Source organism: Astatotilapia calliptera, chromosome 23 (assembly GCF_964374335.1).
Source record: "Astatotilapia calliptera chromosome 23, fAstCal68.1, whole genome shotgun sequence".
Taxonomy (NCBI): Eukaryota; Metazoa; Chordata; class Actinopteri; order Cichliformes; family Cichlidae; genus Astatotilapia; species Astatotilapia calliptera.
The window spans coordinates 46,156,682-46,178,865 of NC_137443.1; the positions used below are offsets into that span (position 1 = coordinate 46,156,682).

Sequence of the window (22,184 nt, forward strand, 5' to 3'; positions counted from 1 at the left end):
CTGTCTTGTTGCAACTGACGAACTGAAACAAACGAGCGTGCTGTGTGTGCAACAGCGTGACAAACATTACCTGTCCTTTTATTAACTGCACATGTAGTGCTGGTCATAGCTGCTGGCTACCTGTGTAAGGCTGTCATAGGTCTGTAGCTCTGTCACCGTTTTAGTGAACATATTTAGTTTTAAAGTAAGTTACAGAGCATTTCCTGCCTTTCTGGGGGGATTATATTTCACTAAAAACGATCTAATATACATGTCCACATAATTATGCATTATTATAATATTTTAAAAGACACACGCTGTATTTTAAAGAACATACATTAAGATGCAGATTATATTAGATTTATATTTTAAATAAGACAAAATTTGGATTTTACAGCAGTAAAATGATTGTATCTCTACAGTTTAAACATGTAATAAGCTTTGCCCTGCACAGAGTGGATAGTGAAACAAATGCAATCATCATAAATACATTATTTCATATTTATTACTTCCCCCTCCTCATTGCTTTATTATTGTAGCTCTAGTAATAAATAATAATGTAAGGATTCTGGATCAGCACCATGATGCCCATAGTATATACAGTATTCTGAAGAAGGTCTAAAATGTCACTGTGTGTGCATGTGTGTGTTTTATTTAGCTGGATTTAAAAAAATTATTACTCATGATATAACATTGTGCAGACATGGCTGGTAAGGACATGAGGAGGAAACAGTAGGAGCTGTGTGAGGCTACTAAAGGCAGTGCTATAACATTTTTCTGTCATCATTTTATTATAGATTAAGTGCAAGAGTTGTTAGGTGTGGATAATTAGATTATAGTTTATTGCAATAGCAAGTTGTGCCTTGTTCTCAGATGGACAGCAAGTGGAGAGTGATATATGAAATGATGGGATGGAAGGAAGAAGAGAAGCAAAGAGTGATTCACAGGCAGAGCCGAGTTTATGTCACAGTTTTTCGTTGCCTTATGGTTCCAAGCGCTGTCACCAATCTTTGCATTTTGTTATTATCTCATGACACTTGTTTAATCAGCTACCATCTCTCCTGTGGACTTTTTAATGTCTACAGTCTCAGATCAACACAGCCCTGCCCTTCAGCACTATCCACAGCAACCCCTCAACAGCAACATTGTACCCATCAGGTAAAACATCGACTACGTTTGCTTTGCCTTGTCGCCACCTCACAACAGTGATATAGTATGATGCAATCCCATATTAGATTGTTGATGAATGTGTGTTGTTGTTATTCAGCCTGGTTCAATGTGCCCCTTTTTAACTTTGAGCACCCGCCCCTTTAAACGTCTCTGCACGGCCCTGGACTTATATATCATGTTTAACCTGAGTAGCGAAAGTCCGCGGTGATCTGAAAATGATGTGCCGGGAGTTGTGCCGTTCTCGGTGGCTTCAGTGACCCTCGAGCTCCCGGCTGGCTATAGTGCTGGTGGGTAGCAGACGTCTCCGAAAACGTCGAAGCACTTTTGCAAATATGCGGTATCTTGATAAACCGAGCAGATATTTGATGTTTACACAGCTACTTTCTCGCCTGAAAATATGTTAAAAGTTTATTTTGTGACCCAGAAAGATTAGTATGAGTAATTTTAAAACTTAGTAGCGGCCGCCAAATTGAGGAACTGGATTTGGTGGTCATGAAAATGGCATTAAACAAGTCCCCAGGGACAGATGGACTCACTACTAATTTTTATCAATTCTTCTGGAAGGACCTAAGAACTTTATTGTTTGATGCATTAAAGGAATCGATAGAGAAAAAAAGAACTGATGCCGAGCATGAAACAAGCGCTGATAACCCTGATCCCTAAATCGGGTAAGGATAAAAGAATTTTAGACAATTTAAGACCCATCACCTTAAACACTGACTATAAGATCCTGTCTGGAGCTGTAGCTGAGAGGCTAAAGAAAGGCATCTCAAACATTATCAGTGAAACGCAATCAGGTTTTTTGAAAGGAAGACTAATTCATAACAATATTGGGCTGGTTTTGGACCTCCTTGAGTACAGTGAAATAATCCAAGATGTCACGGTCCTGAGTCTGTGGACTCAGTGTTTTTCTGTTTGTATTAGTTATCTTTGATTTCATGATGTGTTTTGATTCTCTTGGGTTTGATTTTTGTCGCTAGTATTCCTAACTCCCTAGGTCCTTGGCATTTCTTGTGTTCTCCTTCTTAGGTCGTGGTTCTGTGTTACTTCTGTTAGTATACAGTCATCTCTGTCAGTGTGTCTCTTGTTCTGTCACTGTATCCCCTAGTTTAGTCCACGTCTGTTCAGTTTCCTGTTTTACTTTGAAAGTCTGTGTACTATGTCAATGTGTTGAGTTTTGCCGCCCCTTGTCTTGTCATGTCTGATGAGTCCCAGCTGTGTTCTCCTCCTGTTTCACATTCCCTAATCACCTCAGTATGTATTTAAGCCCTGTGTTTTTCCCTGCCAGTTGTTGCGTCCTCCACGTTTGTTGTGTGTGTATTCGTTGTCGTCTACCTTCAGCATCTCCAGTCTAGTTAGTTTAAGTTGTTGTTTATGTATCGCCAAGGGTGACTCACCAGCAAATAAAGCTGTCGTTTAAGTTAATGTTTTGTCTCTGAGTCCTGCACGTGGGTCCAGCCACTGACAGCCACACAACTCATCGTGACACAAGAGAGAGGATACATCCTGTTCTTGGATTTTTACAAAGCATTTGACTCAGTTGAACATACGTTCATATTAAAAACTCTGCAGTCTTTTGGTTTTGGACAGGAATTTATCAATGTTATAGAGATGCTATATAATGACATTAACAGCTCTGTTTTGCTAGAACATGGTACATGTTCAAGGTTTGAGGTTAATAGAGGGATAAGGCAGGGATGTAGCAGCTCACCACTTCTGTTCATCATGGTTGCTGAGTTATCTATTTTGATTAAAAACAGTCACATTGAGGGGTTAACTGTGATGGGTGAACAGATAATAATCAGTCAGCTCGCAGATGATACCACCCTGTTTCTAAAAAATGAGGACCAGATTCCTTTAGCCTTACAGGTGATCAACCACTTCTCCAAAGCTTCTGGCCTACAGCTGAATATTAATGAATAAGAAATTCTAGCTCTGCATGAGTGTCCCCTGCAAGCAATAGATAATATACAGATAAAAAAAGAGGTGAAGTATCTGGGCATTGTAATTTGCAAGGATAAGACAGCAACTGAAAATAAGAATATCTGTACCAATATAGAAAAGTGTAAGTCAATTTTAAACAGGTGGCTGCAAAGGGACATAACTCTGTTTGGGAGAATCTTGCTAACCAAAATGGACAGTCTGTCCAGACTAATCTATCCAGCCTTTTCTCTGCCCATATCTCCAAAACTAATTAAATCTATAAATAATCTTAATTTTAGGTTCATATGGAGGAACAAATGTCATTATATAAAGAAAAATGATATGATTAAGAATTATGAAGAGGGTGGGGCTAATGCCATTGACTTTGATGTTATGAATGGTGTACTAAAACTGAAATGGTTAAGATCTTTCATTAGGAACAAAAATTCCTTTTGGAACATTATTCCCAGTGTGATTTTTGGCAAAATGGGTGGAATAGACTTTTTGTTACGTTGTGACTTTGATTGCAGTTCGTTACCTGTTAAACTCTCAGCTTTCCATCAGCAGGTCCTTCTCTACTGGAAATTAATCTACAAACAACTTTACTCCTCACAATACCCCTATATGGAACAACAGGTATATCTGTTTGTGTAGGAAATCTGTGTACATGGATGAATGGAGATCTAAAGGGATTTGGGCTGTAGCTCATTTTATGGATGATAATGGGGTCTTATTAAAACATGATACGTTTTGTGAGAAATTTGATGTAAGATGTACTGCTAACAGATATAAATCCCTAGTGAAAGCCATCCCAGTCCCTTTGAGATCAAGGATAAAAGAAGATATTGTGCACTCTAAAATTTCTCCTGGACTGAGGCAGCTCTGCATAGCTGGAGTTGAATTTGGTGACAGCAGGTTTACAAACAAAGTGATCAGGAATATTTTGATCAACGACATTTGCCCTAATCCGGTTAAAAGAAATTATATCCTTAAAGAATTTGAGACCATGGAGGTTAAGGCGATAAGAAAAAAGTATATTTCACTTCCTCTTTCCCCTAAAGTAAAAGAGGTTCACTTTAAAATCATTAATGAGGTTTATCCAACCAATGAATTCTTAAGACGGAAATTTAACTTAGATGTGAACGCCTGCACATTTTGTGAAAATGATATTGAAAGTCTGGATCACTTGTTTTTCTACTGTGAATCAGTGCACTCCTTCTGGACTGACATGTGGAGCTGGCTACAGTCCAGGAGAATTCAGTTACCACATTTGACGGTGACAGTAATAAAATTTGGAATACTTGCTGAGAATGCAGATTTTGACCTGTTGATTAGGACGATTTTGTTAATGGGAAAATTTTTTCTTCACAAATGCAGATACTTTAAAGCTAAACCATGTATAAACAGATGGCTGAATGACTTTAGACTCTGGGCTAAATCGCTGAAACTTGTGAATAACAAGAAAGCTCATAAACTTGTTGTTTTATTTAACGAGTTTAACCTATGTTTAAAAAAAAGAAACCTCCCTATTTTATAATCATGACTGCCATTTTTTGCTCATGGTATTTTTTGCCTTTGGTTCAAATCCTTCAAAATACATACAAAATCAGTATCGATACTGACGTAAATTAATAGAAATAGAGATGGACCGATACGTAATATCGCATCAGTCCATCTCTATTTCCCTGTCTGGATTAAGGAAGGTTGTAAAAGCAGCTCGATGTACAACCTGTTCTTTGGATCCTCTACCAGCCTGGGCTATAAAGGAACTGTGGTCAGCATTAGGACCCTACATTCTGTTTCTTTTAAATACTTCATTGAGTCTTTCCTGAATGTTTTAAATCAGCTGTGGTAGTACCAATCTTGAAAAAGCCTGGACTGGATGTTGACATGGTCGCAAATAGGGCAGGGTATCGTCACTGAATTCTAGAATCGATTTGATTCCGATTCACAAGGTCCTGAATCAATTCGATCCACGATTTGATTCAATTCGATTTGAATCTGGGAAATTTTGCCTCAGACAGTCAGAAATATTATAATTCAGATCAGTACATTTACATATTTTTGTATCTATAAAAAGGAAGCTGACACTCGCAAGACTTTATCAAAGGTGTGAGCATCACAGCAGAGGCCTTTGTGTCAAAGTAGCTGAAGATAAAACAGAAAAACATGAAGGTGGTTTTATAAAAATATTCTACAGTAGATCAAAAACGAAAGAAAACCATTAATCGACATATGAACATTACCTCTGAAGTTACAGCGGTTTTATGACAGACACAGCGTTTTGCAATTTGCATAATTTTAAAAAGTTTAAATTTGTTCAGAAGCCTGTTGAACGGCAGAAATTAGGTTTTCTTTTTGGAAGTAAGTAAAAGGAAAAAAAACAGCGGCCGACAGCGCTGTAAACAACGGTAGACTTGTGCGTAACAAGCAAGCGAATAATGCAGAAAACAGATTTTTAGACAGGAAACTGTGTGTGAGAGAGAGAGAGAGAGAGAGAGAGAGAGCTGTGCATGACGTGTGATTTTATCCTGGTGGAAGCAAAACAGCAAAAGTCAGAGTGAGTTCATGACGATGTTTATGTGAAGCGTAGTTTGGATCTTCTTTTGCTGCTGGTTCAGTCAATATTGTTTGGAGAGAGATAAAACTAACAGCTTTAGAATCAGCGTAAAAAGGACGTAAACACAAAGCTCGGAGCCACCGAAACATCAGAATCAGCGAGCTGTCGGCTTTCAGCCCCGACCGTGTCCGTGCCATCGGGTGAGAAAGGCGACATCTCACTGATTCTGATGTGTCGGCGGCTCCGAGCTTTGTGTTTACGTCTTTGTGCAGAATCCGTGTTCCTGCTCTCATTTACTGTTTCAGCTGTTTGGTGGTTGTTAAAGTTTTGTGAGGTTTAACCTGAGATTCTGCCGTTGGTGCAAAATGCAGCTGCTCGCATTTTAACAAGAACTGGGAAATTTGAGCACATTACCCCTGTTCTGAGATGTCTTCACTGGCTACCTTGTCAGGTTTGAGCAGATTTTAAGGTCCTGCTGCTCACCTACAAGGCTTTAAACGGATTGGCACCTTCATACCTCTCCGACCTTTTACACCTTTATGTTCCATCTCGTGCTCTCCGATCTCAGGACTCTGGTCTTCTAAAAGTTCTTAGAGCCAGAAAAAAGACTATTGGAGAGCTTTTTCTTTTCATGCCCCGTTTCTGTGGAACAACCTCCCACAAGATATTCGGCAGGCTGCTCTGTGGAGGTTTTTAAAACCAAGTTGAAGACACATTTGTTCACCTGATCCTACATGTCTTAATTCTATGGCTTTTAGTTTTTACATTTTTATTGTTTTTAACTTGTATTGTGTCTTTTACCTGTATTGCTATGTATCGCTTTTATTTTATTTATCTCTTTAGTTGTACAGCACTTTGTTTGAAAGCGCTTTATAAATAAAGTTATTATTATTATTATTATTACAAGGTCCACGTTTACGGGAACATCTGCCACAGATATGGGAGAATATTTGATTTCTATTGTAGACAGAAGCCACGGGTGTGTTCAGTCAAACGTTTAGAATAAACTTTGGTCTATAAATGTGTTTCATGATTTATTTTTAACTCCAACTGCTTATTTGTACTATGCTTTCATTTCAGAGTGCAATGAGAAATAAAAAGGATATTTTCAATAAAACTGTCACGATCCTGGGTCTGTGACTCAGTGTTTTCTGTTTTGTATTGTTAATCTTTGATTTCATGATGTATCTTTGTTTATTCTTACGTTTTGGTTCTGTGTTTTGTTGTACCTCTAAGTTCAGTCTTTGTATTTCCTGCTTTGTTGTGAAGGTCCGTGTCTCATGTCAGTGTGTTTAGTTTGCGTTTCCTCTGTCTCGTCTTGTCAATCACTCCCAGATGTGTCCTCCTTCTGTGTCTCATTCCCTCGTTATCCCTCTGTGTATTTAAGCCTTGTGTTTGCCTCTGTTAGTTGCTGGTTTGTCTGTGTATCTGTCAGGGTCCTGGGTCTCCTGATCTAGTGGTTTCAGTTCTTTGTGATTTTTGTGTTATGTCAGTTTAGTTTGTGAGTTATTCTATGCTTCCTAGGTTTTGATTCCCTGCCCCCCTTGTTTCTCTGTGCACTCTGTTCTGTGTTTAGTCTTCTCTGTCCATTTGTTCCGCCCTGTGTTGTTGCCTTCTGTGTCTCCCTCTGTGTAACTGTCTATATAGTGATGTGTTGTGGTGCTTTGCTCCCACCCCTTGTGTTCCGTGTTTTCGTCTTCCCTTCGTGTACTTCTTCATATTCGTGTACTATTAGTTTTTAGGTTTTTGCTTAGTTTCCATGCTCACCTTCGCCATTTCTGTTTGTATCACCATGTGATGAATAAACTCACTTGCATCTGAGCTGCCTGCATAAAGGGTCCTTTGATAATTTACACACGGCTCGCAAACCGTGACAAAAACACTGGAAAAATTGGGCTGTTCTAAAACGTTTGACGGGTAGTGTATATATTTAGTTTATATATTTTCTTTATTTATAATAGTTTGTTTTATATTGTAGCAAAGTGTTACTTGGATACTTCTCTATGTGCTTCTTCATGTGCAATTTTGTTGCATTCTGAGCCTTAGAAATTTATTGTGATGAACTGCTGTTAGAATCAAGTTAAATTCTGATAAATCAGACAATTACCTCTCCAGCTGTTGTTACAGTCTTTGTTTATCGGATCCATACAGGGTAAAAGATGACGACACCTAAAGAAATCCTTCTGGGGACTTTGGAGGATTTGGGACGTGATGACTTTGAAAAATTCACGTGGCATCTGAAGAACGGGTCTGTAGAAGGTTTACCAGCAATCCCAGTGAGTAAACTGGAGAATGCAGAGAGGACGGACATAGTGGATCTGATGTTTGATACCTACTCTATCAACACTTTTGAAGTTGCTAAAAATCTTTTGGGGAGGATAAACAAGAATGATCTGTTGGAGAATTTAAATAAAACCATCCCAGAACCCACAGGTAAGTCAGGGAATGACTAAACAAAAAAATACATAAACAATAAAAACCTTAGTTAACATTACACAGGTGCCATTAAAATCCATATAAATAATAAATCCAAAACACTTGCCAACACTTTCAGGAGTGAGAGACTGCAGAAAGCCAACAGTTTATGTGTTTTATGCATCTGCACAAATAACCTCCTGTGTACACATGAATATCTGCTCTTTGGGTTGGTTTGATTAAAATGGGACCAGCAGCAGGTTTTCTGCCCATTTTACAGATTTATATTGTCAGATTGGTTTTAGAGCTGTTTTATCAACATAAATGAGGCGACAACAACAGTTTGGGACACGTCACAAATATGATCAAAGTGCTTTCTCTTAAATCTATTTACCAGTTGAAGGTAAAGTTAAAAAAAATGGCTGCCATTTCTTTCTGCTGTTTGGAGACCCAAACAAAAAAATGCCCAGACAGTAAATGCTTTTTATTATGGTTGATAAACAGGACACTAAGGTGATTGGTCAAAGGTTGGAGGAAAGCCACAGTTCTCCTTATATGACTAAAATCCACCATTTCAGCTCATGTTTTTTCTTCTGCAGCTTTCTGGGAGATTCCACTTCAGCCTTCTGCTGGCAACGCTCCCGTTACCAAGCTTCCCTTAGGTAGTGTCATTAGAAGACATAGCATACATTTACACTGCTATGCAGATGACACCCAGCTCTATCTGTCCATGAAGCCAGATAACACACACCAATGAGTTAAACTGCAGGAACGTCTTAAAGACATAAAGACCTGGATGGCCGCTAACTTTCTGCTTCTTAATTCAGATAAAACTGAGGTTATTGTACTCGGCCCTGAAAATCTTAGAAATATGGTATCTAAGCAGATTCTTACTCTGGATGGCATTACCTTGGCCTCCAGTAACGCTGTGAGGAACCTTGGAGTCATTTTTGACCAGCACATGTCCTTCAACGCACATATTAAACAAACATGTAAGACTGCTTTCTTCCATTTGTGCAACATCTCTAAAGTTAGAAATATCCTGTCTCAGAGTGACACTGAAAAACTAGTTCATGCATTTATTACTTCCAGGCTGGACGACTGTAATTCATTATTATCAGGATGTCCAAAAAACTCACTGAAAAGCCTTCAGCTGATCCAAAATGCTGCAGCAAGAGTCCTGACAGGGACTAGAAAGAGAGAGCAGATTTCTCCTGTATCGGCTTCCCTTCATTGACTTCCTGTTAAATCCAGAATTCAAAATCCTGCTCCTCACATACAAGGTCTTAAATAATCAGGCCCCATCTTATCTTAATGACCTTGTAGTACCATATCACCCTATTAGAGCACTTCGCTCTCACACTGCAGGCCTACTTGTTGTTCACAGAGTATTTAAAAGTAGAATGGGAGGCAGAGCCTTCAGTTTTCAGGACCCAAAAAGATAGTTGGGTTTTTTTCTGTTGTATTATTGTAGGTTCTTTATCTTACAATATAAAGCACATTGGGGTGACTGTTGTTGTTATTTGGAGGAATTAAAAAAAACTTTTATACTTGAAATTCTTTCATTTATTCTACATATTTATTCATTACTGGCTCCATAGTGTTGTTTATGTAATATGTGAAATGTTGCTAGTATTGATTTGGTGCTGTATAAATAAACATAATTAAATCAAATGTGTCTCTATAAAACCTGCCCTCAGTTATAACTAGAGTTGGATGTCTCGAGACCGGTCTCGAGACCACTTTTACGTGGTCTTGGTCTCGTCTTGGTCTCGACGGACTTTTGTCTTGGTCTCGGTCTCGGTCTCGCTGTTTCGGTCCTGCGTTCTCAAATCGACATAGTGTTCGGGAGATTTGGAGTCAACCATCAGCGGAGCGGAGCGGGGGGGGTGGCTTACTGGGCTTAAGCCCGGGTCATTTTTTCAGAAGCATGGGGTCTTTTGGAGTGTAATTTGTTAGTTAGATGCCTGACTGACAACTGTATAAAACAAAAACAACACACGAAGCACAGAGCGCACCGTCGTAAATTCCCCCTAATTTTGGTATGATCCGAGCTCAGGCACTAGGCGACTGAGCACAGCACCCATGTGAGCCAGGGGGGTGAAGCTGCTGGCTGTGAGTTTGCTGCAGACAGAGGACAGCTTAAGTTTGACCAGGTACCAAAGCAAATCATTCGTACTGAACTAATAATGTAAATATGACGGTGTATCACAAAAGATTGATATCAAACTGATCACTTGGTTGCATTACTTGCTCTTCGAGTGAATCAACAAATGGCGAAATGAAAAGCCGAACAGCAACAATGCTGTTTCTTTAGAGATTTACATTTCATATTTTCAGTTGTTACCCTCCACGGCTAAACAAACTCTCTAAATCGGTTTCAATTGTGTACTGATGTACACAATCTTAATGTACAACCTTAAACCTGCTGCTGGTCCCATTTTAATCAAACCAACCCAAAGAGCAGATATTCATGTGTACACAGGAGGTTATTTGAAACCAGATATTTACATACACTTTATGGAGAAAACATAAAAACTTTTTTTTACTGTTAAACATCAATTTAGAGTAAACTTTTGTTTTAGATAAATAAATGTTGAAATATCTTTTGAATTAGTTAAATGTCAGAATAAAAAGACAGAGCTGTCTATTTTAATCACTTTCATCAAATGTAGGAGTACATGTACACTAAGTTTATTGTTAATTAATAAGAAACTCCAGACGATTCGATTCTGAGCTGAAGAAGCTTCTGATAGGTTTGTAGAGTCCATGTGAGTAAGTTTGTGGCACAGCTGTGGATGCATATAAGGCAAAACACAGAGCCTGTTTCTGTGACATGGGAAAATCAAGAGATGTCAACCAAAACACCAGGAAAAGAACTGTGGAGCTCCATAAGTGTGGCTCAATCTGAATACAATTTGGTGCCATTTGCAATTAAGAAATACAGATAGTTTCTCTCTTTACTCTTAAAGTTAACAAATATGTTTTTTATATTTATCAATCTAAAAAAATAAACATTTAGTCTGATTTGATGTTACAATTAAAAAGTGTTTTTATCTGAAGAGTACATAAATATGTGGTTTCAACTGTATAGTTGATGATGTTGGTGTTTGGCTTGATTGTCAGCACAAAGAGGGAGAGAGAGGGAGGGAGAGAGGGAGAGAGAGAATGAGGACAGAACAGAGATGAACAAGAGCAGGTGAGACACACATGTTAGTCAAATGGTTGTTTGCCAAAACTCATCAGAACATGTACCTAGTACCTAGTGTTTCTTTTTAGATACCATTTGTTACTTTTCAAATTCTATATTTATTACGTTTGCACAACAAGGCTACATAATTATATAAACTTTTCTCAATCTAAATATTGTACTTTGGTAGAATTAAAAAATAAGTGTAGTGCAGGTCTATGATGATTTTTTAGTGCTACTATCATCTAGTTCTGATTCTGGTTCTGTCTTGGTTACTGTTGTAGTCCTGTTTTAATTCCAGATCAGTTCTGGGTCTGGTTGAATTGGGGTTTAGTCCCTGTGTCTTGATACAGGCCCGACTTTGTTCTGCCTTGTTGCTTAATTAAAAAACTAGTTTAAGGTGTCCTGCATATGTATATAGAATAGCATCTGGCTGCAGTTTAAAGACTTTTTTTGTCTCGGTCTTGGTCTTGGTCTCGTCTCGTCTCAGTCTCGGTCTTGGTCTCGTCTCAACTTGGTCTTGGTCTTGTCTTGGTCTCGATACCCTCTGGTCTTGGTCTTGTCTTGGTCTCGGATTAGGCGGTCTTGACTACAAGTCTAGTTATAACCCAAGTGTCAGGGCTCAATGGCTCATGAAAAGGAATGGAGTCAAGCACAGAACCAAAAAACGGAGGCTGAGTGACTTTTAACAGAAATGTATTTTACTAGATTTCTTGACGGAGAAAGCTGAATCACGGCTAAATTCAACAGCAAGCGAGGTATTATGAGAAGTGCAGAGCTGAGGCCAGAACATAAGCTGAGGCAGGTCAAAGGAACAACAGGGGCAGAAATGGGCGAATAGAAACTATCCAGGATCACTGGAACAAAGGAGATAATAATCAGAGTGGTCCACAGTGTAGTGAATGAGTCCAAGATTTAAAAACTAAGAGGTGTTACGTGGCTGCAGGTGGAGATCAGCTGGAGGAGGAGATGAATTAAATCTGGGTACAGAGTGAGATGTGGGTGCACAGGGAGGCAGGCAGCTGAGGATGGCAGTTTGCAAGAGTGAGTTTTCCCAGCAGTGGCAGGCCAGAATCCTGAGGCGTGACTTATGGCGAGAGTTGGAAGATGTATCCAGGTGCCGACTAGGGAACAGGAAAAGAGGGTTACGCGAAACAAGCTGAGGAGCACAAGACAAAATGTGAGGCAGAGAACTGACTGTGGTAAGCAGACAATCTGGAGAAGGTTCATTGTGAGTGCTGCTCATAAATACTGCCGGAGTAATTGGCAACAGGTGAGGAGCAGGGAGGAGTGAGGAGGGCTCCACCCAGGGGAGGAGAGCTGATGCTGTGGAAAGTTACTCAGACTCACTCGGATCATGACACCAAGAGTCCAGTGAACTGAACACATAACCACAGTAACCAGAATGCAGTTTTCTCATTTGTGTCATTTGCTGTTTATTCATGCAGAGATTCTCACTGAGTGTCAGCTCAAACTCAAGTCAGACCTGAAGCAGAAGTTCCAGTGTGTGCTCGAGGGGATTTCTACAACAGAAAACCCGACCCTCCTGAGTCAGATCTACACAGAGCTCTACATCACAGGGGGAGGGACTGCAGAGGTCAATGATGAACATGAGGTCAGACAGATTGAAACAGCATCCAGGAAACCAGACAGACCAGAAACAACCATCAGACAAGAAGACATCTTTAAACTCCCACCTGGAAGAGATAAACCAATCAGAACAGTGCTGACAATGGGAGTGGCTGGCATTGGGAAAACAGTCCTAACACAGAAGTTCACTCTGGACTGGGCTGAAGACAAAGCCAACCAGGACATCCAGTTCATGTTTCCATTCACTTTCAGAGAGCTGAATCTGCTGAAAGAGGAAAAGTTCAGCTTGGTGGAACTTGTTCATCACTTCTTCACTGAAACCAAAGAAGCAGGAATCTGCAGCTTTGAAGACTTCCAGGTTGTGTTCATCTTTGATGGTCTGGATGAGTGTCGACCTCCTCTGGACTTCCACAAAACTACAATCCTGACTGACCCTAGAAAGTCCACCTCAGTGGATGTGCTGCTGATAAACCTCATCAGGGGGAAACTGCTTCCCTCTGCTCGCCTCTGGATAACCACACGACCCGCAGCAGCCAATAAGATCCTTCGTGACATTGTTGACATGGTGACAGAAGTCAGAGGGTTCACTGACCCACAGAAGGAGGAGTACTTCAGGAAGAGATTCAGAAATGAGGAGCAGGCCAGCAGCATCATCTCCCACATCAAGACATCACGAAGCCTCCACATCATGTGCCACATCCCAGTCTTCTGCTGGATCACTGCTACAGTTCTGGAGTTTGTCATGAAGAACAAAGAGAGCAAAGATCTGCCTAAGACTCTCACAGAGCTCTACCTACGCCTTGTGCTATTTCACCTAAAAACGAAGGACATCAAGTATGATGGAGGAGCTGAGACAGATTCATGCAGGAAGATCATTGAGTCTCTGGGAAAACTGGCCTTTGATCAGCTGCAGAAAGGAAACCTGATCTTCTATAAATCAGACCTGACAGAGTGTGGCATCGATATCAGAGCAGCCTCAGTGTACTCAGGAGTGTTCACACAGATCTTTAAAGCTGATGAGTGCCACATGTTCAACAACGTTGTTTACTGTTTCGTCCATCTGAGCATTCAGGAGTTCTTTGCTGCTCTTCATGTCTATCTGACCTTCATCAACTCTGGAGTCAACCTGCTTAAGAAACAATCTCCTCGCTTTAAAATCTTCCAGAAAACACTTACTGTAAAAGACTTCTACCAGAGTGCTGTGGACAAAGCCTTAGAGAGTCCAAATGGACACCTGGACTTGTTCCTCCGCTTCCTCCTGGGTCTTTCACTGCAGACCAATCAGGATCTCCTATGCATGCTGACACAGACAGGAAGTAGCTCACAGACCAATCAGGAAACAGTCCAGTACATCAAGAAGAAGCTCAGTGGGAAACTGTCTGCAGAGAAAAGCATCAACCTGTTCCACTGTCTGAATGAACTGGATGATCGTTCTCTAGTGGAGGAGATCCAACAGTCCCTGAGATCAGGACGTCTCTCCACAGATCAACTGTCTCCTGCTCAGTGGTCGGCTCTGGTCTTCATCTTACTGTCATCAGATCTGGATGAGTTCGACCTGAAGAAATACTCCCGTTCAGAGAAGGCATTTTTGAAGCTGCTGCCAGTGGTCAAAGCATCCAAGAAAGTGCTGTAAGTGAATCTATGAACAAATGTGTTTAATAATGCTAGATGAATAAAAGAATATGTCTCCATTGTTATTCTTCCTCAGGCTGAGAAATTGTAAACTCTCAAAAAGAAGCTTTGAAGCTTTGTCTGAAATTCTCAGCTCCCCATCCAATCATCTGAGAGAGCTGGACCTGAGCTTGAACTACCTGCAGGATTCAGAATTGGATTTGCTGTGTGTTGGACTAAAGAGTCCTGACTGTAAACTTGAAACTCTCAGGTAAGGATACAGACGTTTTGACACTTTTTGACTCTTAAATCTGTAAGTTTATCTTGATGCGGACGTTCAAAGTCAGCACAATTTTCCTTTTAAGTTCCTGAGTTTATATTTTTGACTGTCAGGTTGTCTGGACAGATGTTTTTATTTTATTTTATTTTTTTACTTGTCCCTAAAGTCAGAACTAAACCCACATGTAGATGACTTTCTGTTACTGGAGCAGCCTTCCTGAAGACAGCAGTGTGTTTTCATGCTTTTAAAGCCAAACTCACCTTTCAGACCTGGCTTTCATTTATTATCTATTTTTGTTTGTTTATTATATATTTATTTCTACTGTTTAACTACTGCTCACATCTGTTATCCTCCTTTTTAATTGTTCATTTCTTTTTACCCAGTGTTTCTATATTGCACTTTGTATTTGTCATCTATATTTATCATGCACTACTTTGTTCATTTATTGTTTGGTTTTAATGTTATTAAATTCCGGTTCTTTTGGTATTCTTTACGGCCAAAAAGACACGGCTCAAAAGTGGTCTTTTTACTTTTTAAGTTATTAAATTTGTAACTGTAGTGATTTGTGTGTGTGACAGAGAGGCACTGCCAGGGATTTTTGACACAAGTTGTTCTTGTAAAATCAGTCTGTGAAGGTTCTCAGACATCCAGGTCATCGTAGTCTAAGGAGCTTGGAAAGAAAAGCGTCTGGACTTCTTTAAGTTTCCTTGAAGATGTTTCACCTCTTATGAGAGAAGCGTCTTCAGTTCTAAGAGTCAAATGGTGGAGTGGGGCAGTCAGTGAAAGGGCAATGGTAGTGTCTCAGGGTTTGTATGTTTGGGGGGTTCAGAGGGAAAAGATGAATGCAGGTCTGGAGTTGCTGTGTGAGAGCAGGGAGTGAATCTGATCAAACATGAGTGTCATGAAGCCTGTTTGCAGTTATTTGCACTGTTTTCCACTCTGGATGTTGTTTCTGTTCAGCTGTGAGTATAAAAGGCTCCATTCTACAACCTGTTTGTGTTAGTTGTTCAATAGAAACATTATTTTGTGCTGATGTTGCACTTCTTTTATTCACAACCAGAGTTTTTGAAGTCTGCATAAAAATGATTTAAATGACTTTTGAATATTACTTTAAATACTTAGATTTAAAGTTCTGAAAAAAGTTTAAATACAAAGATCAGTATTGTCTAATGTTTTGGCTGCAGTGTGTTTTTGCAGACAGGTATAACAGAACAGCTTTAGTGTTTAGATTTTTTAAACTTGAGTATGAATTTATACAAAATGCAGCAAGATATTAAAAAAAAAAGTGGCATCGTTCCATCTCTGCTTTGACTAGAGACACAGCTCTAATCAAAGAGGTGGTCCGCTTGCCTCCGCCCCAGAGAGAAGGGTTACATCTCCTGGGTTTAGGTGTTTTCCAATTTGTCATCATTTTGAAAAGTTTACATTTCTTCAGTGTTGAGCAGCAGAAATGAGGCTTTACTGTCAGAGGTCATTTTTGAAAAAATGAGGTAAATCAACCATGAAAACCATGAATCAACATGTGAACATGAGCTGATGCTGCTGAAGTGAAGCAAAGTTACAGAGGTTTGATTACAGACACAGCTGAGAGTTTGTAATCTGTCATCATTTTAAAAAGTTTCCATGGAACAGCAGAAATGAGGCTTTACTGTCAGAGGCCGACAGCACTGAACACAACAGCAGACTGGTGGCTAATAAACAGTGAATGATGCAGAAACAGATGTTTGAAGCTGTTCTTGGAGTACACTGAGAGAGAGAGAGCTGTGCAGGCAGGAACAGCCAAAGTCAGAGAGAATTCATGAGCATATTGATCAAACGTGAAGCAGAGTTTGGATCTTCTTTTGCTGCTGCTTCACTCAGTTTTGGTTGGAGACAGATGAAACCTGCAGCTTCAGGATCTGTGAGCTGTCCACTTTCAGCCCCGACGGCGTGTCCGTGTACGTGCCGTCGAGTGAACGATCCACGCTCTGTGTTTCCATCTTTGTGTGTTTAGCTGCTCTCATTTACTGTTTTAGCTGTTTGCTGCTTGTTGAAATAGTTTGTGAGCTTTAACCTGAGATTCTGGCAAAATACATTTATATTAAACATCGATTCAGGATTGAATGAATCAACATCGTTTTATTCAAATTAAAACCATTTAAATGGGAACATGAATTTTTTACAGCCGCCTCTAATGCTGGGTAATGTCAGCTGGTCCATGTGCAGCTGGCTGTGAGGCTCAGGGAGCGTCTACAAAGTGCAACACTGAAAGAACATCATCCATAAATATTGAGTAAGAACTGGACTCTCATACAGCGAGACTCAAATGCCTTTAAACATCAGCTTATCCTGCTGATCCAAGTCCAACACTGAGTTTGTAAAAACATGTTTGTCAATCATTTTGTTTGGTTTCTGAGGAAAAAGATTCAATAAGTTGCTGCTAATACACAACATTTCATCATATTTCCTCATAACCCTCTTTTGTCTGACCATTTGATCCCATTTGAATTTGCAATAAAGGATCCACAGAGTTTGGTGACAATAATGACAGTAGATGTTTGTGTGAAAGTGCTGGAAGCAAATGAGTGTGTGATGTTCTTTCAGTGTTGCACTTTGTAGACGCTCCCTGAGCACTGGTCTCACAGCCAGCTGCACATAGAGACCAGTGTTGTTAGTCCAGGTCAGAAGATGACTTGTTGGAATGAAAATGAGCTTGTAGTTTGTCTGCTTTAATAATGTGACTGGAAAAAGGTGTTGGACTTCAAATATGTCCATTTCTGTCACACTTCACCTTTAAAAGTGAAGCCATGTGGTTCCTGGAAGGAAAAACACGACTTTTTCAAGTCTTTGTCCTGTTTTTATGAGAAATGTACGACTTTAATGTGAAACATTCAGAGTTTTTTCTCTTGTTGTGTTTGTTTGAAGCTGCTTCCTGTTGGCTTCAGCTGTTTGGAGTTTCCATTTTCTAAACTTCTACATTCTGAACCTTCTTCAGCTCTGAACAGATGATGAAACACTGAATGATTTCAAGCACTTTGTCTAATAAACTTACATCTTTCATTCTCTATACAGATTGGAGCACTGTGATTTGTCAGAGATCAGCTGTGATTATCTGGCAGCAGCACTGAAGTCCAACCCCTCCCATCTGAGACAGCTGTACCTGTGGGGAAACAAGCTGCAGGATCCAGGAGTGAAGCATCTGTGTGGTTTCCTGGAGAGTCCAGGATGTAAACTTGAAACTCTGGGGTCAGTCAGCATGTTTTAGTTGTGCTGAGATGAATATGATGTGAAAGTTGTGCTGACACTAAACTGCAGACATCAGGCTGATATTATACTGATCCACACTGAGGATCTTCATGGTAAAGTCTGTTTTCTTCTTCTCTGGTTTAGTCCATTGACTGCAGCAGAACAATGTTCACATTTCAAACCTTCAAAGAAGAAGAAAAATCCTCCACTGGAAAATTCACTGTGAAACTCTCAAACTCTTCATTGCACCTTAAAGTCTGTCTGACACTGAAATCCAAAGCAAAATGTGCGTTTGCTTTACAGACAGCAGTCCAACACAAACATACACACATCATCCAAAACACAGTCCAACATCCAAATCTCCTCCACTGCCAGCATGAATGATGGGAAAGAGAAGCAGGAACACTCTGACATTCAGGGTTAGAATGAGTTTCATCAAGCAGACTGTGAAGATCAAAGCTGCATTAGAAAGCTTACATGAATGAATGAGTGGACAGAAGTGGACAGAGATCATCTGAAGCACTTCAAAGGCTTTAAATCAGCACATTTCTCTTTATTCTTTATCAACTCTGTTAGTTTCTCTCAGTTTTCTGTGGAATGAAGCTAACAGCAGGCTAATAAGATGCTGACCAATAGGTTTCTATTAAAGGTTGTAATTTGTATATGAAAAAGTGCTTTGGCTCAGCAGGGATCAGCTTACAGGTAGAATACAGCTGCTGGATGGGATTAGCATGTCATAGCTATCTACCAAACTGCTAACTGGGGGATTTCAGGCCATCTATGGATCATTTTTGCTAACTGTTTATTCAGCTTAGGCTCACAGGGCTGCAGCCTGTGCCCTAGCTGTCATAGGGCAAGAGGCGTGGTCCACCTGCACAGGTGAGCAGTCCATCACAGGGCCAACAGAGAGCGACAGAGAAGCACTCCCTCACATCCACACCTACAGCCAATGTAGAAGCACCAATGAACCTAAGCAGCATTTCATTGGACTGTGGGAGAACATCCAACCTCCACAGAAAGGCCCAGCTGACCAACAAGCTTCAACCTACAACCTTCTTGCTCTAAGGCACTAGTGCTAACCACTTTTGCCCATTTCAGCCCAAATCCTGCATCTTCCTGTTTCTGACTCCAGGCCAGCTCCACTAACACTTTCTCATCAGACACTGCCACCTAGTGGAGGAAGTCTTAGTTCCATTTGAAGCTTCAGATTACAGTTAGTTCCTTTACAAAGAGGTGGAGGTGGTGGGGCCACAGCACCATCATCACTGAGTGCCATAGGACACTTAACCTTTGTTTCCATATGCTGGGAACTTGCTGTTGTTCCAAGGAGGACTGGAAAATGTGTGAAAATCTCCCAGTCAGTTCCTCACAGCACACTTCAATCATTTCCCTCCCACAGCATCAGGACCAGGGCTTTTTCTCTCTTTGGTCCCACTAAGAGATTTCCACACAAACACCTCATCAGTGGGACTCTCAGAGCTACCAGCCCTTTGCTACAATCACAAAGCTCTTCATTGAAATCAATGATATCAAAGCTGGAATCAAATGAGTCCAAGTCTTCTGCTGATTCAGCATCACATTCATCTTTGCTCCTTGTTCTGCATCCCCACCATGGACTTCATTCCTTTCCAAGCCAGCCTTGAGTGTCCTTTATTCAGCTCATCCTCTGCTTTACTTTTACACCTGATTTTAGCTGCTTTATCTCTCTTTCAACAGGTTTCTGTGCCTCAATCTATTTCTTCTCTCCCTCATAACAAGACAGCTTCTTCTGCCTGAGAACATGTTGGAGTGATTTACTAATCCAGGGCTGCTTATTGGGGAAAATACTTCCTGTTTCCAAAGTAATCCCCATTTTTCCCAGAAAGAAATGTCAGTAGAAATCGATGATCTAAGTGAGAACATGAGCCTTTAAAAAGTCCCAGTGGGTGCAGTCAAAGCAGTCCCTCAGTCCCAGTATAGAGTCTTTGGTCCAGACTGGAACAGCTGTGTGCCCAGTTTGAGCTCTCTTCAGTGCTGTGACCTGACAGACCCAGAGGGGCCATCACATCACATTTAGAAGCTCCCCTGATGGAGCCACAACACATGTCCAATACTTAGTCTGTCTATTTGGACCAACTGGAAGAAATGATTCAAGGATTCAAGTCACAGAACAGAGATTCAAATCTCCAAAATCCAACTGGCTGCATCAGGACATATAGTCTGAAACTCTGCACAGTTTCCTGTTTGAAGCTACTTCCTGTTGGCTTCAGCTGTTTGGAGTTTCCATTTTCTAAACTTCTACATTCTGAACCTTCTTCAGCTCTGAACAGATGATGAAACACTGAATGATTTCAAGCACTTTGTCTAATAAACTTACATCTTTCATTCTTTATACAGATTGAGGAGCTGTGGTTTGTCAGAGATCAGCTGTGATTATCTGGCAGCAGCACTGAAGTCCAACCCCTCCCATCTGAGACAGCTGGACCTGTATGGAAACAACCTGAAGGATCCAGATGTGAAGCAGCTGTCTGATCTTAAGAAGAGTCCAGACTACAGACTGGAGACTCTGAGGTCAGTAGAGTGATGGAGTGAGTGGGTGGTGCTGTCAGCAGTATTGTACTAAACACAGTCAGTATGAAACAAAGATCCAGTGTTTCCTGTAAAGCTGCAGCTTCTCAGTGAAGCTGTGAGAGGAGAACGGTGACAGGCTTCAGGATTGGACACAAACACTTCCTGTTTCTCACCCTTATGGTCACCATAGTAACGGCTGACACGCTCTGATCAAACACTGTCAACAGCCAATCAGCTCTCTGAACAAAGCAGCACGCAGACCAATGACTGCATTGATTTCCAAGTTTAAAGCAGTGAAGAACACAGTCTGTAGGTGAGGAAGAATTTAGTGAGAGCAGATGTTTGGATGGAATTCCTCCAGTTAACAGCTGGAACCGTCCATCTGGATTGTTGGGCTTGTTGTTGGGGTTCCTACAGAGCTCAGAGTGGACACACCAAGGTTCTTCTAATGAATGAAAGTCCAAACTCAAACTAGGAGGCAAAAACATTTTCAGCAACTTCAATAAAAATCCAAAGATTAGAAAAAGTGAAGCAACAATGAGTCCTAGTACAGTCCCAGCACTGACGTCCCTGCTGCTCTTTATACTGGATGTGCTGCATCACTGACTGACAGCTGATGAAGAGTCTCTGGAAACACTCGTTTATCTCCTCTGCTCTTCCTCCTTCTCTCTGCAGGTGGAGGTGATGATGGTAAACAGGACGGTGTGTGTGCTGAGAGAGGAGCAGCTGTGTCCTGATGATCCAGAGAGGTTGAAGCAGCAGCAGCTTGTGTGTAGAGACGCTCTGACTGGGCCATGTTACTGGGAGGTGGAGAGGAGAGCTTCATCCAGCAGTGACTGACAGAGGAATGAAGTGCAGATGACTGTCAGTGCTGCAGAGTGAACTGCTCTGAGAACAGCTCCACTGTCAGACACAATGTAGAGTCCAGCATCAGCCCTGTGTGTCCCTCTGGATCTGACAGAGGATCATCAGTGTATCTGGACTGCTCTGCTGCTGCTCTGTCCTTCTACAGTCTCTGCACAGTCTCTGTCTCACTCTGGAAAGATTTTACAACTTGTTGTAATTACAGAACGTTAATATAATATTCCAACATGTGATCTTCTCTTTATTTCTGAATCTTTACCAAATAAAGAAAAACCAAACTAACAAACAGAAGCTGTCGTGTCCTTTTTCACCACATCTGTGAATCTTTTCTGTGTTTTTCCTCTTTTCCTCCTTCCTGCAGCTCCATCTTCATCATTCTGTGTCCAGTATATGTGAACACGTCCAAAGCATCTGAGCCTCATGTTACCCGTTTGTGTGAGTTACGCCTGTCGTTGTGTTGTGGTGTATAAATAAGGGGCAGGAGACAGCGCTGGATCTCTGAGTTCTTTACTCTCAATTTCTGCAACATCTGCAATATCTAGAAATACAAACCTGTGAGCTGTGTGTGTTGTGCGTCTGCTCGGCCACCTCTCCTCCGGCCGTGCTGGAAGCAGCTGTGCGTTTGACAGTTTTATCGACTCGACAATAATCGAACAAATTAAATGTTCAAAAATATCAACTTAAGCACTTCAAAGTCAACAAAAAGCTTAAAACAATGAAATAATATTTCACTGACAAAACAACAGCTCATAAGAACGATACACAAAATAATACAGAAACAAACAAATAAAAGTTATTAACCAGGATCCATGTTTTTGTCACAAACA

The 22,184-nt window shown here is 40.7% G+C and overlaps 1 protein-coding gene across 1 annotated transcript in view; it reads left to right on the forward strand.

Moving 5' to 3' along the window:
* The window catches only part of LOC145423961 (NACHT, LRR and PYD domains-containing protein 12-like), a 943,237-nt gene extending 921,594 nt beyond the window's left edge, over positions 1-21,643 (forward strand). The window contains exons 12-13 of the mRNA XM_080296778.1: positions 20,320-20,493; positions 21,169-21,643. Coding sequence (XP_080152904.1) covers positions 20,320-20,493; positions 21,169-21,178 — 184 coding nt within the window. The 3' untranslated portion in view covers positions 21,179-21,643. The remainder of the gene's footprint in view (positions 1-20,319; positions 20,494-21,168) is intronic.
* Positions 21,644-22,184: the final 541 nt, after the last annotated feature.